Source organism: Gouania willdenowi, chromosome 1 (genome assembly GCF_900634775.1).
Source record: "Gouania willdenowi chromosome 1, fGouWil2.1, whole genome shotgun sequence".
Lineage (NCBI taxonomy): Eukaryota > Metazoa > Chordata > Actinopteri > Blenniiformes > Gobiesocidae > Gouania > Gouania willdenowi.
Window position 1 is genome coordinate 30,457,751 of NC_041044.1, and position 16,095 is coordinate 30,473,845.

A 16,095-nucleotide genomic window follows, 5' to 3' on the forward strand; every position below is an offset into this window, starting at 1 on the left:
TAATTCCTTTCAAATGTTGTACATTTATTTTTCATCAAACCATTCAGTCAACATTTGTTCTGTGCAGTTATTACAGAGGACCAGCAGGCGAAATAGTCAATCACGTGATAAAGTAGCTAAGCAAGTACCTACAACAGCAATGATGGCTTGTAAAATATTTCATAGTGACTCTTTTATTCAATTATTTTTAAAGACAACCCGGCCTAACCCTAAAGAAATGACAACAAGGCAAGATGATCACGTCTTACATTTATATGAAAATGTAGTTATTTTTATTAAAAATTTGTTAAATAAATGATTACTGAAGCCAAAGAACTACAGTGTATGTAAAGTTTTCCTAATGCTAACATTAGATCCCAAAGTTCTCAGTGAAGTCCAATCAATGCCTTATTGAAGGCCTTCTTAAAGCTAGTCCAATATGGGCCTTAAAGCAATAAATAAAGCTGATTTTTAAATGTCTGTCTCTTTCAGGCTGTAACATTCGACTAAATCATAGAACTGGTAACTGCTCTCGTCACAGGAGTTGTAAATCCTCATAGAGATGGTGTCCACTGTGTCAGTGCACCCCACTGTAGGTGTGGTGCTTTTACCCGTCCCTACTTTGATTTTATGGGATAGATTGTTCACTTTCTCTTTCAGCTGGAAAGAGGATTTTTGCAGCGGTGGAAACAGACTCCACTTCTTCAAACCAAGTGATTGTCCTTTCCCTTTGTTTAAGATTGCACTGTTGAAAGAATCGTGCACCACATAGCCAGGTTTGTAGTCTCCTCCCTGATCTAGCGCCATCTGCCGGACCGCCGTCCGCCACCTCTGGTCGTAGAAGCGGCGCAGGAGCCTCCGTCTTTGGTGACACTGACACTTGAGGAGCCGTGTGAATGCTCGCTGAAACTCTTTGCTGGAGCAGGGGTAGATCATTGGGTTGATGCAGCTGTTAAAGTAGCCCAGCCAGAAAACTATCTTGAACACAGTCTCAGATGGTTTTAGTGCAGGGAAAAAAGAACCTGGAAGACAAAGACGCCAAACCAGAGGTTTTTGTAGGTAGATATAAAAATAGATATGCACTCCAGGAAAGTCATTTTAAATAGGACAGGCACCAGAGGTGAAAGTAATGGAGTACTCACATTGCTGTAATTGAGTAGCTTTTATGGGTATATTTCTAAATCAGTCATTTTACTTGTACTTAAGTACATTTTAAAAGAAGTAAAGTAATTTGATACATTTCCACACCCAACTGTTAATGAGTAAACTATCATTTTTTGTTTTGAAATGATCAACGGACATTGTGAAACTACAAAAAAAAATTAAAATGAAATGACCAGACAACAATCAAATGCATCACATCATAGCCGAACAATCAGATGAAAGGTAATACACGGCACCGAAACAGCATTGAATGGAGGTTATTTTCTCAGTTTTAGAGTTCATAAATTGATCTATACTTAGAGCCTCAGATGGTTTTATTTTTAATTGAATTCATTGGTGTTATAGAATTACTATTGCAACAACACATCATCAGTAGGGTAAAACTAACCTGTCTCACGACGGTCTTACAAGCATAAATAAACCAAGTTCCAATTGTGTAAGATTTTGTCTCTTCCGTGGCAAGATTTATTACCAAAAATAAACGTGGGGGTGTGAAAGTAATAAGTAACTTTTACTTTGAGTACTATTTAATTGAGCTACTTTTTACTTGCACTTGAGTATTATATGTATGACTTATTTTTACTTCAATCAAGTAATAGTACTTCTACTTGAGTAGGATATATCAGTACTCCATACACCTCTAGAAAAATCTAGGCAAGGTGGGCGCAAACAGAAAAAAATCTACTACCAGGAAGAAAACACAACGTTCCAATCCAACTGTGTCTGCTTCATGGCAAGTTGACAAACCAATCTATTCCTGAGAGAAATCCCCTTTATTCCAAACTAAGTCAACGTGTAGAAAATGCTTCTCGCTATTGTTTTGCTGTATGATTGAAGTCTAAGAAGCTGCTTTTGTAACCATTTTCACACTGAAAGGTAAAATGTGGTTTCACATCTGTTCATTAATTTCTTCAACCAAACGTGACATGACTTGAAACAGATGAATCAGATTTAAGGCCATTGTGAATATATTAAGGATGAATGAATGACGCACCTACAACTAGTTTTTTTGAACATTACTATGGGTCCACAGGGCTCAACCATCAGAAACCTACAGCACTACGTGTGAGTACAATAAAGCACTTATAGGATATGAGGGAATAAGACATTTACTGTACATCCTGCTTGTGCAGCAGCTAAGTGATCTCAGACCTAAAGGTAATCTATCACAATTCCTGTAATGTATAGGCTACCTGATTAAATGGCCACTCACTGAGTGCAAATAGTTATAATGATCTTTATGATCCATGTGCCATTCTAGCTGTAGCTGTTCGCTGTGTTTAATAATAGTGCTGATATTTTTAGAGCAAGCTTCTGCAGGAGCTACGTGTTTTATGACGTCTTTGCTTGCGTTGAGTCTGTCACCGCCACACATTTTCAAGACCATCACTTCATCTTTACTCAGTCTCACACGAGGGTGAAGGAAATCTTGACATTTGATGTGCTCTGTAAAACAACTCAGAGTATGTACGACACTAGTCGCTCCACTATATCTGCATCAAAATACATGCATTGGCTATAAATAACCCAGTAGTAGTTTTCTAAATATAGAAAGCTGATAAATGGTTTCTTTTTTTTTATTATTGTTTTGTCTGCGTTTTTGAAGCAGCATTAACCTGCACTACAAAAAATCCAATCAACAGAAGAAGAATCAGTGTCACATTTAGTTTTGGTGCATTTACTAATAAGATATACACAATAAACACAAACTTTGTGATTCATTTGTTAGATTTCACACTGCCTGTGATTTTTTTTCCACGTACCACACTTGTTATATGCTGTTACATTCAATTTTTCACAAATTAAAGGTCCCATGTCATGCTATTTTTCACCATCTCCATTTGTTCTAAGAACCCCAAAAACATAGTATTTGAGGTTTATTTTCCCAAACTTGCCTGTTTTCCAGAGTTTTAGCCTCTGAAAAGTCACTTCCTGAGCAACTCTACACAAACAGGCTCATTTTCATGAGTGGGCGTGTCTATAGACGGGACACTGATTTCCTCCTCCCCGCACGGTGACGTAGGGCCAGATGACGGCCCGCCCTCCTCCCATCCACTCCATAGCTGAGCTCATGCTGCTTTATAAACATAAAACAGAGCGTGGGGGCGGGGCGGTCACCGGTACATACATAGACTATAGAGAATACATACATAGCACTGCGCGAAGGACGCTGAAATGCTCACCTTCGTGGGCGTGTCTATTTACATGTCAATCATGGCAGAGAGCTTCCTAGAGGCGCGGCTTCTCCAGCTCAGTGCCGCGTCATCAAAGTGGGAACGTGTCATCAAATTGGAGTGAGGTGTTTGGGCTCACCCTGCAGTAAGAAAGGAGCAAATCATCCTCTAACTAACGATTGAGGGACTCAATGAAAAAAACACTTTGGGCATGTGTATGAAGCCCATATTGTACTTTATGATGTTTAAAGCACAGAAAAGTTGATTTAGCGTAACATGGGCCCTTTAATGCCTTTCACTCACTGTTTTTTTTGTTACTTTTGACTTCCTTTGGGTTTTAACACATCACTGATCATGATCACAGAAGCTAAACATCAAATTTCTGTCAAGTTCCCTCAGCCCACATGAGAAAATCCCTTCAGTTGCAATTCTGTTGCGTTTTGTGTAAAAGGCTTCAACTACTTAAAAGGAAAACTGCTGTGAACGGGAGCATATAGTGCCAGAAATGAGTTAAACTCAGGAAAACAAAGGTAATGCTGCGTTCACACCGAATGCGTCTTCTGTGGCACCGAAAGTATCTGCCGCACAAAACATACCGCAGGGTCCGCAGGATCAAAAGATGTCCCCAATTCGCTTCAAACGCACGTCCTTTTTCTCCTCTCATAAACATAAACCACCAGTGAAAAAAGCCGGTGTGATTAGCGGCTAATGCTATCCTTGCTCAGCGCTGATTTTCAAAGATGAAAACTACAGAGAGAACTTTTACCTGCTACTACCACCTCCTCGCTGATTCTCCTCCACGCCAAATCCTTCCTAGTCTGGTTCAGGTTATAAAGGCCGTGTCATACAGCTCCATGTGGTCACACACAGCTTCTACTCCATGGTTGAATGGGTGAACAGACCGGTGTCCGTGTTGACGGCCTGACGTCATCGTCAACAAAGACTCTGATTGGCTTTCGTCATGCAAAACAGTCGCAGGGGTTCAGTATTTTCAACTCTTGCGAATGTGCGGATATGCGTAAAATTGGGAGCGCGCTCGCACGACCAATGCACTTGACGTGTGGAAAGCACCACGCCACAGCACAGGAAAGACTTTGCATCTGGGACACATCTATCCATTGACTTTGTATGTAATCTGGACGTTACGACATTTCGTGACGCATCCGGTGTGAACAGCAGCATTACGTTCTTTGTTCTGTTTTCACCAGAACAACCACTAATCTTTCCTTCCATTCAAAAAAAAAAACAAAAAAAATCCAACTACACATGAGGCTAAAATGATTAAAAGGCTTGATTAGATGCTATCCAACAATTTCTAATTTTACATAATCAAGTGATTCACACACACAACCTCGCACCCATTATGACAGGCTGTTGATTGTAGATGTCTTTTAAATGCAAGTCCTGATTCTGATGGTGATGTAGGCTTGACGAAAACAATTTTTTGAAAGAGTCTCTAGTGCACGTTGGCAACTGTCAATCTTTGAAGTCAAAATAAAGGCTGTGATTACAGAATGAAACCTATCGTGGAGTCTGGGGAGCAGTCAGATTTCTCTTAAAACAGCAAACCAAGGCTCCTTGGTTGACGCTGTCAGATGATAGAAAATATTTTCTCCTGATAGTTGATTTTCCATGTGGGGATCAACACTTAATGTAGGGCTTTTGATAAATGTCACAAAGAAACGGAATATTTCACAGACAGCAATAGCCTGTCATAGAAAGAGGCTGGAAAATCTCTTTTATGCAGCGCTGCCATCCTGCTTACATCCATTCAAACCTGTTCTTAAAGCACCTGTCACAGTCAAGGCCCAGGGCCCAAATCTGGCCCTTTACAGCATCCATGGGAGAAAGTAAAAATAACAGAAAAAACATTGTGTAAACTACAACTACAGATATCTACAACTTCACAAATTTTGCTGTCGATATCTCAGCCCTCAAATACACAAATTCAATGAAAAGTCACAATATTTGCAGGGCTTGATGTCAAAAGAAGTTAAAAGAACTGAAATTATACCACAAAATTTCCCCAAATTAAATAAAAATTGGTGACAAAATCAAAGAACTATAAGTGAAGATCCTGCAGGGGCTGATATCACTTATTTCTTGGATATTGTTGGTGTCTTACATACGTTATATATTATTTATACGTGGAAGTACAAACAAGGCCACATTAAAGTTGAAATTCCTCATCTATCCACCTAAAATCAGTGACCTTTTTACCACAAACTGGTGTGTAATCGGCCCCTGAACTAAAATGTGTTTAACACCCCTGAATTAAAAAGACCCTGCACTGTTTTTACAAGTTTTAGTATTATTATTATTATTATTATTATTATTATTATTATTATTATTATTATTATTATTATTATTATTATTATTATTATGATTTCTGTGAAAAACTATATCTGCTGATGACAGCTTAATTACAAATTGATCAGTTATTTCCAGATAATCTGTATCCATCTATATATATATATATATATATATATATATATATTTTTTTTTTTTTACTGCTTTTTATTTGAACTAGATTCATATTTGGCAAAGTCAAAGTATAGAACACAGTTGTTTAAGATTGTGGGTTTTAATTTGAAACAAGAATTAAAAAAAGAAATATATATATATATATATATATATATATATATATATATATTTTTTTTTTTTTTTTTTTTTAATAATTACTAGACATTTTAGAGGACCACACAGTGGGTTCCGACCCCCAGGTTGAAAAACATTCTATTATAATGTGATGGCTGCAGGATCTTTTCACAAATGAAATGGCACATCTCAGTGCTTTTCTTCTAAAAAAAAAGAAATAGTTTATAAAACACATTTTTTTAAAAAGCAGAAGGCTGGAAACGAGGTCGTCTCTTTTTCCTGCTACTAAACCTTCCATTACTGAACTGGCTGTTTAACACGACTGATTCCTGTTGGTGTTGGAACTGTAAAGCACTGCCTTAGGGAAGGTCAAACAACAAACAACAGTCATTCTGCAGGACAGCTAGTTCAAGTGTAACTGTTCATATTTACTCATATGATCCAAATCTGTGTTTAACACTATCTATTATAGAGTTGTTGTGCTCCATAAAGCCATTGCTGCATTCACATACAGTATAATGAGTTCTCTTTTTCTGTCACACAACAAGCCTGCATTGAAATGTAAATATTTTTGATTGGGTGGATTTTACTTGATGCATGACACAGAGCAAGAAGTGACTCACAAAAACTTGACAATCACTGGAATAAATTTGAATTTCAAGTAGAGATATGTATATCATTTTTGTTTGCTAAAGTTTATTCACAAAGTTCTAGTTTAATACATTCCAGTTTAGAAGTAAATGTTATTTCTTACTTACTGGGAATATGAAATAATAATAATTTCTTCTCTTGCACTTTCATTCCAACAACCCCGCACTGCCAGCCTCCTACCAGCTTTACCTTTGTGTTAACTTTTCAGAAACATGAAAGGCTCAGCAGGGGCTGTTCACCAGCTCTACCTGTTAATACACTGGACATTTGTGCACAATGGCTTTCATAATCAATAAGATGAAATATGTACAGCATGAAAATTCATGAGGCCACCACGAATGTGTGTGTTATGCTGCTTCTCCGTACACGTTGAGCACCATGACTCACCCCTGTCTCTCAGAGCGTATATGGCGGTAAGTATAGACACACGATGCATGCTTTGACCTGATTTATGGAATTCTACATTGATTTAAATTTCCACTTTTTCAACTACCTGCAGTGACAAGTGACTATTTTACCTCCCGTGTCTGACATCACATCATCCTTTTAGTGCAGCGGTCAACTGCTTTTAAGAGCTCCAGGTGGTATTCAGCATATCACGTATATATGGATTGACCTTCCCTCACACAAATGAACCCCAACCTTTAGAAAACATTAAATGTAACGCACTCTTAGAGATTTATATGACAACGTAGGGTTTTGACTCCAGTAAGTAGCTGCTAGGGCTGGGCAAAAATCGATTGAATTGATTAATCGAATTTGTAGATAAAACAACAAGATTTTTATTTTGCAAATTCGAGTTTTTGTTTTTTTTTTGGGTTTTTTTTCCCACCACAGTTTTTTCGGACTTTTTCTCAATGCGACGTGAGCCCGCCCCCTCTTTGTTTACATGTGTTTGCCCTTTAAGCAGGCTATATGTGTGCCACGGGCATGTTCATTTTTTTTATTTGCACTATGCTGACATACTAAGGGAAGAGTTTATTATTTTCTCAACTGTAATGTTATAGGTTATACAATATGTAGTTATCTGATTTCTACTGTGAAGTTGCTGTTGCACTTTTTGCTTAAACCTGGGTTAAAGATTGAATTTGTTGAATGACAGCCTCATTTACTTTTTATTTTAGGATTGTTCTATGTATTTTAACTCTTGAGGACAATCACAGCAATAAAGTTGCACTTTTGACAATATATCTGACGTCTCCAGTCATTTTTAAGTGCATTAAAAAAAAAAAATCTAATTTTTCTTTAAAAAATCTGAGATTTTTTTTTTTTCAGGCATAATCACCCAGCCCTAGTAGCTGTTGAAGTGAAGTGTGCTTAGAGCTATTTAGTCTCAGAGTCATCATTACTGAAGAATGCCAGTCTATTATGACTGCTTGTTTAAGAATGTGATATAAGCCACATGGAAAAACAAGAGATTTGTTAGAAACATTCGAGACACTCATGAACTATGCAGCTTTTATTTTTCCCTTTCTGACCAGAAAACATGAATTTTATAAAACTACATTGAACTTGTTTCTGCCTCAACTTTAAAGCTAAAGGGTGTGAATGACAGCAGATTGGTTTTCCAGGGCTTTATGTTTGTGAACACAAGATTTAAACCAGACAGATTGTTGTTTTTGTAAAGCTGGGGGAATCTTACTCATGTTCGTTCAGGGGCCAATATAAGTTCCAATTTAATCTCCTGTTGGTCGGACCAGATAAATTATTTTATATTTAGCTTTTGGGATTGATTCAATCTAGCAGGATTTGTGTTTAATAAATAAAATGGTCTCAACTTGTGTGCTGGGACCCAAATGTGATTTACGGACACAATCCATCTGTTGTTGTGTACTTCTACAAGAAATGAGAGAAATATAATTTCCTCTTATTTTGAAAGGGATTTATGTATGCAGCACAGTATTATTGCCTCTATAACCTAGCATTAGGTTGTGATCATTTGGTAGTTAGCTTGTTCTGACACACTCTTTTTTTTTTTTTTTAGTGTTTAACTAGCTTTTGGATATAAACTTCACGTTATTAAAACACATTTTTTGATTTTAAAATAAAAGACAGGTAATTAAGAATCAAATATAGTAATTTCCTCTCCAGCATCTCCGTGCACCTGCTGTACATTAAGGTTTTAAAGTTAATACTTCATAAATTAATTTATCTAACAAAGCATTAAGGAATCAGAATCCAACGACAATGGGTGCAATCTCATTCAGTGCATTTAGAAACTATGAATATAAATGAACAAACTGTGCAGAAGAAAAACAATTTGAACTCGTAAATGAGTGATAATAGGTATAAAATGGATATTAAATGTGAGTATTTACAGTAGCAGCAGAGATACCTGAGGAACTGTGTGGTAAAGTGCACCTGAGTTTACATATTAGGACAAATGTAACCTCCTGAAATAAATAACTGTAACATTCAAGATTTGGGGCGTAACTTGCTAACAAGGCATGAGGGTGGATGTACAGACCAGTTGTGAACCAATGTTTTCATTTAGAGCATTACACAGTGGTCATAAGAAGCTGCAATTATGAAACAAATAAACATTTAACCAAACTTCTCCTTTCTTCTGACATCTATATTTGTATCAGGTTTCATTCAAAGCATCGTCTACACAAAAGGGATTATTATACTGTATGAATGATTGTCATAAGCAAAGAATCTTTTATCATGGTTGAAACACTTACAATCCACAGATGGTAATGTGTACTGTCACCTGTAGTCCAAGTTTGATCATTTACCTTTTCTTTGTGGATTATATACAAATGAACCCACGAATTAGTCTTTTATTGTAGCAAGAAAAAAAAAAACACTGACCAAGCCTTATGAACAAGTGGAAAAACACTAGAAAAAAATAAATAAATAAAAAATTACCAAATGGCCAAATAACCCTTTTGTAAAGAATTATCATGTGTATTTTCAAACTCCGCAATCTTATTTTATGTTTTCAATTTCAGATATAATGAATTGGTTCAATTTTAACATTGCGTAAGCCACATGCGGCCCTAATGTAAACACACAAAGCAAAAGCAAAAAGTCAAAATATTCAATAAACATTTACTTTCTTTAAAGAAACATGTCTAAAAATGTATTCTAGGCTATTTATGCACTATTAAAAAAACTAGTGAAAACCTTAACAACTGTATTTGATAGTCGATATTCGGCCAAGCGTTTATATTTCATTTGGCTTCGGCCACAAATTTTCATTTCGGTGCATCCCTAATATCAATACTAGACATGGTCCTTTAGTGTAATTGTAAATATGGAACAATTTTACTGAGTAAACTATGAACTTATGACATAATGAAATGGTATTTTAAAATCAATGTCTTGATAGGTTTGTTGATCATTTCAGTGGAAATCAATTATCTATGATGAACATTCAAAAAAAAAAAAAAGATACGAGAAGCGAAAATGTCATACTAAGAAAGAAGTTGAAGGACAACAGAATCATTTGGTGCGTGCGTGCGTGCGTGCTTACCCATCGGCAGAAAGAAGAAGAACGGCAGCCAGCAGAGGATGAACATCCCCACCACTATGGCCAGGGTCTTAGCAGCCTTCTTCTCCCGGGAGAACTTCATGAGCCGCACTGACAGCGAGCTTCGGAACGGGTGGTTCTTGCTGTTTTTGGAACTGACAGAGTGCGCGTCCTCGGGCACGCTCCTGCAGTGGATCCGGAGCACGACTTCCATTGACTTGTTCCTCTCCCGTTTCACGCCCGCCTCCAGGCTCTTGGTAGTCCTGCGGGCCACCACATACACCCTAAAGTACATGATAAGGATGACCATCAGCGGGAGGTAAAAGGAGAAAAGCGAGGAGAAGAGTGCGTAACCCGGTTCCTCTGTGATCCTACAGATGCTCTCATCCACCGGTGGCGGTTCTTTCCACCCGAGCAGTGGCCCGACAGAAATAACAGTGGACGAAACCCAAACCAGGACTAAAATAGCCACTGCCCTCCTCTCGGTCATAATACTGGGATATTTAAGGCAGTGCTTCACCCCGATGTACCTGTCAATGGAGATGATGCAGAGGCTGAGGATGGATGCGGTGCAGCAGAGCACATCCACCGCAGCCCAGATGTTGCAGAACACCCTGCCAAACACCCAACAGCCCAGCACCTCCAAGGACGCAGAGAAAGGCAGCACAATGATGCTCAGCAGCAGGTCCGCCATGGCCAAGTTGACGATGAAGAAGTTTGTGACAGTCTGTAATTGTTTGTTGCAAATCACGGAGAGAATGACCAGAATATTCCCCACGATGGCCACCAGGATGAACACAGAGAGGACGATGCCGACACCGACCACCTGCGAGTCCATGGTGAAGTTCGCGCACGTCGTGATGTTCTCGCTCTGCAATGCCACGTCCCAAGCCGATCCATTAGAGGTGTCCGTGAAATACATCCCATAGCCATGGCTGCTTTGGTTCAGCTGGTTAGAGAATGGCATCTTGAAAAGCCATAAAGACAACTTTGGAGCAAGTTTGTAAAGGAAGCAGAGAGACGCGCGGAGTGAGGCGAAATTGTTCTCAAATAACACAACATTACAGGAACCTACATTAAAAAACTGAATTAAAATAATAATAATAATAAAAAAAAAAATGTTAAAAATCTTACTTACTGAAGCTGAACCTAAAACCTAAAGTAGGTCAGAACCCTTTTACGCACGGCACTGGTTGAATGACAAAAAGGTATTTAGTCCATTTTCATAGCTGTTCCTCCACACATTGGTTTTACTGGTGGCATCCTCTGTAACTGCTCCTCGACCACAGCTGCTGCAGGTCTGGAGTCTGCTGAACCTTCAGCTCCACCCACACGGACTGCGTTCACAGCCTCCACGGGAGCGCGTAACGGGGATTCTCTAAAAACATCAGCGACACAAGTTTTATTGTCTTTCCAGACATTTGAGCACGGATTCCTACTTTGGATGAATGTGGTGGTATAAAGAAAGAGATAAAAAATAATGATGGATGCAAACCCTGTTCATTAAAGACCCAATAAACATGTCCTATATGATGCTTTAATTACCTTAAAAGACGGCAGCTGTCGTCTCGAAGTGTGATGATTATGTGAAGTGGAATGTGTAATAATGATCCTACTTTATCCACCTCAGGAAACCTTCCAGGTGCCACTTCTCCTTTAAATGTATTGTTCTGAAAATTCTGAATGATTCTCACACATCATAGAGGAGTCAGTCATCAGGGAGGAGCTCTATCTATCTATCTATCTATCTATCTATCTATCTATCTATCTATCTATCTATCTATCTATCTTTCTATCTATCTATCTATCTATCTATCTATCTATCTATCTATCTATCTATCCATCCATCCATCCATCCATCCATCCATCCATCCATCCATCCATCCATCCATCCATCCATCCATCCATCTATCTATCTATCTATCTATCTATCTATCTATCTATCTATCTATCCATCCATCCATCCTCCATCCATCCATCCATCCATCCATCCATCCATCCATCCATCCATCCATCCATCCATCTATCTATCTATCTATCTATCTATCTATCTATCTATCTATCTATCTATCTATCTATCTATCTATGGCTGTGTTTCCATTACACATTTTTGCAAAAATAAAAGCTATTTCTAAATGTCGACAAAGTTGCGCTTTATTATTATTGGTCAAAAATCAATCTACGATAATATATGACATAACAAGAAGAAGAAAAAAGATTAACTTAAAAAATACAATTTTCATTTTTTATCTCTGAAAGACAATAAATTGAAAAAGTGTCCTATGAACAGTGACACTATTTTACTGCAACATTTCTGTAAATAAGTGTCAACATACCAATGTAAATGAATCAGTATCTCCAATAGTGCTTTCTGTAAACAAAAAATAGGGTATTTCTTACCAGTGACACCATTATAGTGCAATATTCCAGTAAACAATATATTGTTTTTTTTGTTTTTGTTTTTCTTAATCCCTGACTTTTAATTGTCTTGTCCACCTTGTTGTTTGTGGTGTGAATCATTGTGAGTGAATGATTTGCTTCATTAGGGGAGGGTTAGGGTTAGGGTTAGGGTTATTAGGGGGAATTGCCCTCCAATGCTACTGGGAATTATGTTATGTTCTACTTTAACAGTTTGACCCAATTGATGGATGACCACGGATGCATATATGGTATGCGTTGCTTTGTACCTTCCCAATGTAAAACCTAATAAAAAATATTTTGAAAAAAAAAAAAAAACAATATATTGGTTCCTTCAACAAACAGTGACAACATTTCTGTGAAGACCTACCTGCACATTTTAGTGAAAAAGCAGAAAAGGTTTTGAAAATAATAAAATAAATCTTAAATCCCCCCAAAAGAAATTGCTAATAAAAAAAAATCAATATTTAGCGCGAGCATATCGATAATCAATCGTGCAAAAAAATTTCGCGATATATCGCTGTGTCGAGATATCATCACACTCTTACAAACCTCCTTATAACTCTCCGTATTCCTTAGTTGTTTCATGTCTAATGTGGCAGTAATAATGGTAAGAAATGTCCCGTTTTTTTTGGAGAGAAGTGGTCATGTGACCAGGTACTTCACGTTCTGTGATGTGTATTTGCGTAAAAAGTGTTACCATAGCGCTTTTGCGACACATTTCAATATCGAAACGTCTGAAATTCCTCATCATGAAAGCCTAACAACTTTTTAGCAATGTTTTAGTGGGTTTATTTTTTTTAAAATAAATTGAGGCGTTTTCATTACCAGTTTTTATTGTGTTATTTAGAGCTTGCGCATTTCCAAGTGTCATGGAAACGCATCTATCTATCTATCTATCTATCTATCTATCTATCTATCTATCTATCTATCTATCTATCTATCTATCTATCTACTGTATCTATCTATCTATCTATCTATCTATCTATCTACAGGTATCTATTGTTATGGCTGGTGCCTCCTGGGCTCTCAGCCTACCCTTCCTCCCTCTCACCTAACACACCTGATTGTGATCAGTAATCAGGTGGAGAGGGAGGAGGAGATGTATAAAAGGGCTCAGAGAAGAAAAGCACAACAACAGCTCCTGCATGAGGTTGATATATTGAATGGAAAAAACAACAACAATAATACATATGAGGGAGATAGTGGACAGCTTGCAATGAGATATACAGATGATTATTATGGTTATGTGCAAATCTTTACAGATGGTTTGAAGGATCCAGAGTCAGGAAAAGTAGGTGTAGTGTATGTGATCCCAGAGTTTGATATAGAGTTTTCTGCAAGAGAGACTGATCATTTATCAATGTATTTGGTGGAACTGATAGCAATTATGATGGCATTGTAATGAGTGGAGCAGATTAAGCCGCTGAGAGTGATAGTGTGTACAGATTCACTGTCAGCTTTAGACATTTTTAAATCGGGTAATGTAAGTGAAAGGTATGATCTTGTATGTGAAATATTGATTCTTCTCCAGTCTATTCAAAATATGCAGTTAGATTTGTCTGGGTCATGTGGGCCTAGGTGGGAATGAACTGGCAGATAAGTTTGCAAAACAAGCTTTAAAGCTTATGTCCAGAGTTTTCTGAGAAATCTATGTTTCATGTATGATTATTTTGAAATGTGAAAAAATACCATATGTAGTCTTTTACTATGGTCTACTGCTGGTGGTCATTCATATACATTAATGTATATAAGTCCCTCCTTCGTCCTATAGACCCCTATACAAATGAAAACAATCGCCGAGTGCACCCAGCCAATAGGCTTCAACTTCCTGTTTTTGAGACTGTCAATCAAAGTGAATGTGGAACTGTGCACATGCAGAAACAAGGCCGCGCGTCACAACAGCAAACAGGTAAATATGATTTTGGCTCTTACCTGACCCATAGACCTATATTAATGTGACCCAATGCGACCTTGTAATGTTCTCCGATGCGTGTGCAGAAAAAAAAGAGGCGTGGCTTCTGGTAGATTGGCAGAGAAAGAATCAGAATTTCTTTATTAATCCCAGAGGGAAATTGCTTTTGTTACAGCCACTTAAGAAAAAAAAATCACAAATAAATAAATAAAAACGTTTAACAAAGACGAAAGAAAGAATAAACGTTAAATCAGTGTATAATTAAGTAAAAGACTGTGATACTATTTACTATTATATACAAATGTGATACAGATTTTTACAACAATCAATCTGTGAGGTTACAGTGATGCATTAAGGAAGAGGGAGGAAGTGGAGCTGTTGAGGGCGGGACATCAAGACGTGTCTCAGAAACTCCGTATAGCAGCTTTAAGGGCAAACATTGTATCTACTCACTGTAAAATTGCTAAATCAGAGGCTATGTCGTTAATTAAGAAATATATTAAAAAACCATGGCGGGATAGATGGGATGGGGGCGCCAAGGGGAGGGATTTTTATTGAGTGAGTCCCTTTCTGACCCCTACTCTTGCACACTTAAAACATAATAATATTGTCATAAACAATGTAGCCCTGCAGTGGATAATTATCTGTAAGGACACAATAAAATGTCTTATTTAGAATTATCACTTGATTTATTTAACCAGCCTACTAAGATTTTCTGTAAGGAAAACAAAACTATCTTTTTCATCACCCTGAAACTGTAAAGTGCAGCTCACTACAACTTTAATGAGGAGGGTGAGGTTGAGAGGATTAACATACTGTAACTCTGCAATGTTTTAGAGAGTCTGAGTCTTTAATCTTTCTCTACGCAAAGTGTTGTTCTTTTTGTTTGTCAAAGCGGAAAATCCACTTTAATTCGTCTTTATTTTTGAAATAAAAACACATTTTTCAGGCAATAGTTTGTCAGGAGATACATGTTGACGTTACTGCACACACACACACGCTCTTTCATAATAGTTTAACTGAAGCACTGACTTAAGACAAACCATGAAGAGAGTTTATTGATTATTGTCTCTTTTCATTTGTTGTTGTTGGCAAGTGACCTTTCTTTGGTGACAAGGGTCACACCTCCAGTGTTTTACTGTAAAACGTTCAATCAATCATCTGTAATCGTCTGGTAAACTTAGAGTTGCTGTACAACAATAACGCAAACTCTAGGTTACGTACGTTTGGCACAGAGCATACTGCAGAGAGAAGCAACCTTCGTCACAGTCGGGGCTGCAAAAATGGGATTTTCAGATCGAGTGCCACATTTTAAAAATTCCAGTCATTTAGAATAATTACTGTACCTGTGCATCAACACAAGAACAAATTAATAATTACTTTTGTTGTTGTTCTGTATATTTCTGTCATAATTGTGTATTTTGTTGTTTTATGTGTTATGAATATTTTTTTGTATTTTGTTGTAATTTTTGTGTGTTTTTTTTTTTTTTAATCATTCTGTTTATGTTGTTGTTTTGTGTGCTAGGAGTAATTTTTGTGTATTTGTGTGTTCATTTTGTATAGTTTACTGTTATTTCTGTTGTCATTTTGTGTATTTTTGTTGTCCTATTGTGTATTTTTCTGGAATTTTGTCAGTTTTTTTGGAGACATTTGATTTATACTTTAAGGTCTGCACAATCGTAGCTTGAGGGGCCGCATGTGGACACCGGGCCTCCACTTGC

General features: G+C 37.4%; 1 protein-coding gene across 2 annotated transcripts; it reads right to left on the reverse strand.

The window, feature by feature from the left end:
* Nucleotides 1–150: 150 nt before the first annotated feature.
* adra1d (adrenoceptor alpha 1D) lies at nt 151–11,294 on the reverse strand. 2 transcript variants are annotated; one of them, XM_028450665.1, is made up of 3 exons: nt 10,572–11,294; nt 10,045–10,325; nt 151–1,001 (listed from the first exon to the last, which is right to left on the reverse strand). In XM_028450665.1, the coding sequence occupies exons 1-3, from the start codon at nt 11,006–11,008 to the stop codon at nt 451–453; spliced, it is 1,269 nt and encodes a 422-aa protein (XP_028306466.1). In that variant the 5' UTR covers nt 11,009–11,294; the 3' UTR covers nt 151–450. The 2 variants fall into 2 exon arrangements, with proteins under 2 accessions (XP_028306466.1, XP_028306459.1); XM_028450658.1 differs by having other exon boundaries at nt 10,045–11,294.
* Between the last annotated feature and the right edge of the window lie 4,801 nt (nt 11,295–16,095).

Bases quoted from the DNA above. Each gene is read 5' to 3' on its own strand.
- adra1d (XM_028450658.1), bottom strand. From the start codon at position 11,008: ATGCCATTCTCTAACCAGCTGAACCAAAGCAGCCATGGCTATGGGATG. The intron at 1,002-10,044 runs GTAAGCACGCAC...TTTGTCTTCCAG, and splicing joins CTTCTTCTTTCTGCCGATGG to GTTCTTTTTTCCCTGCACTA.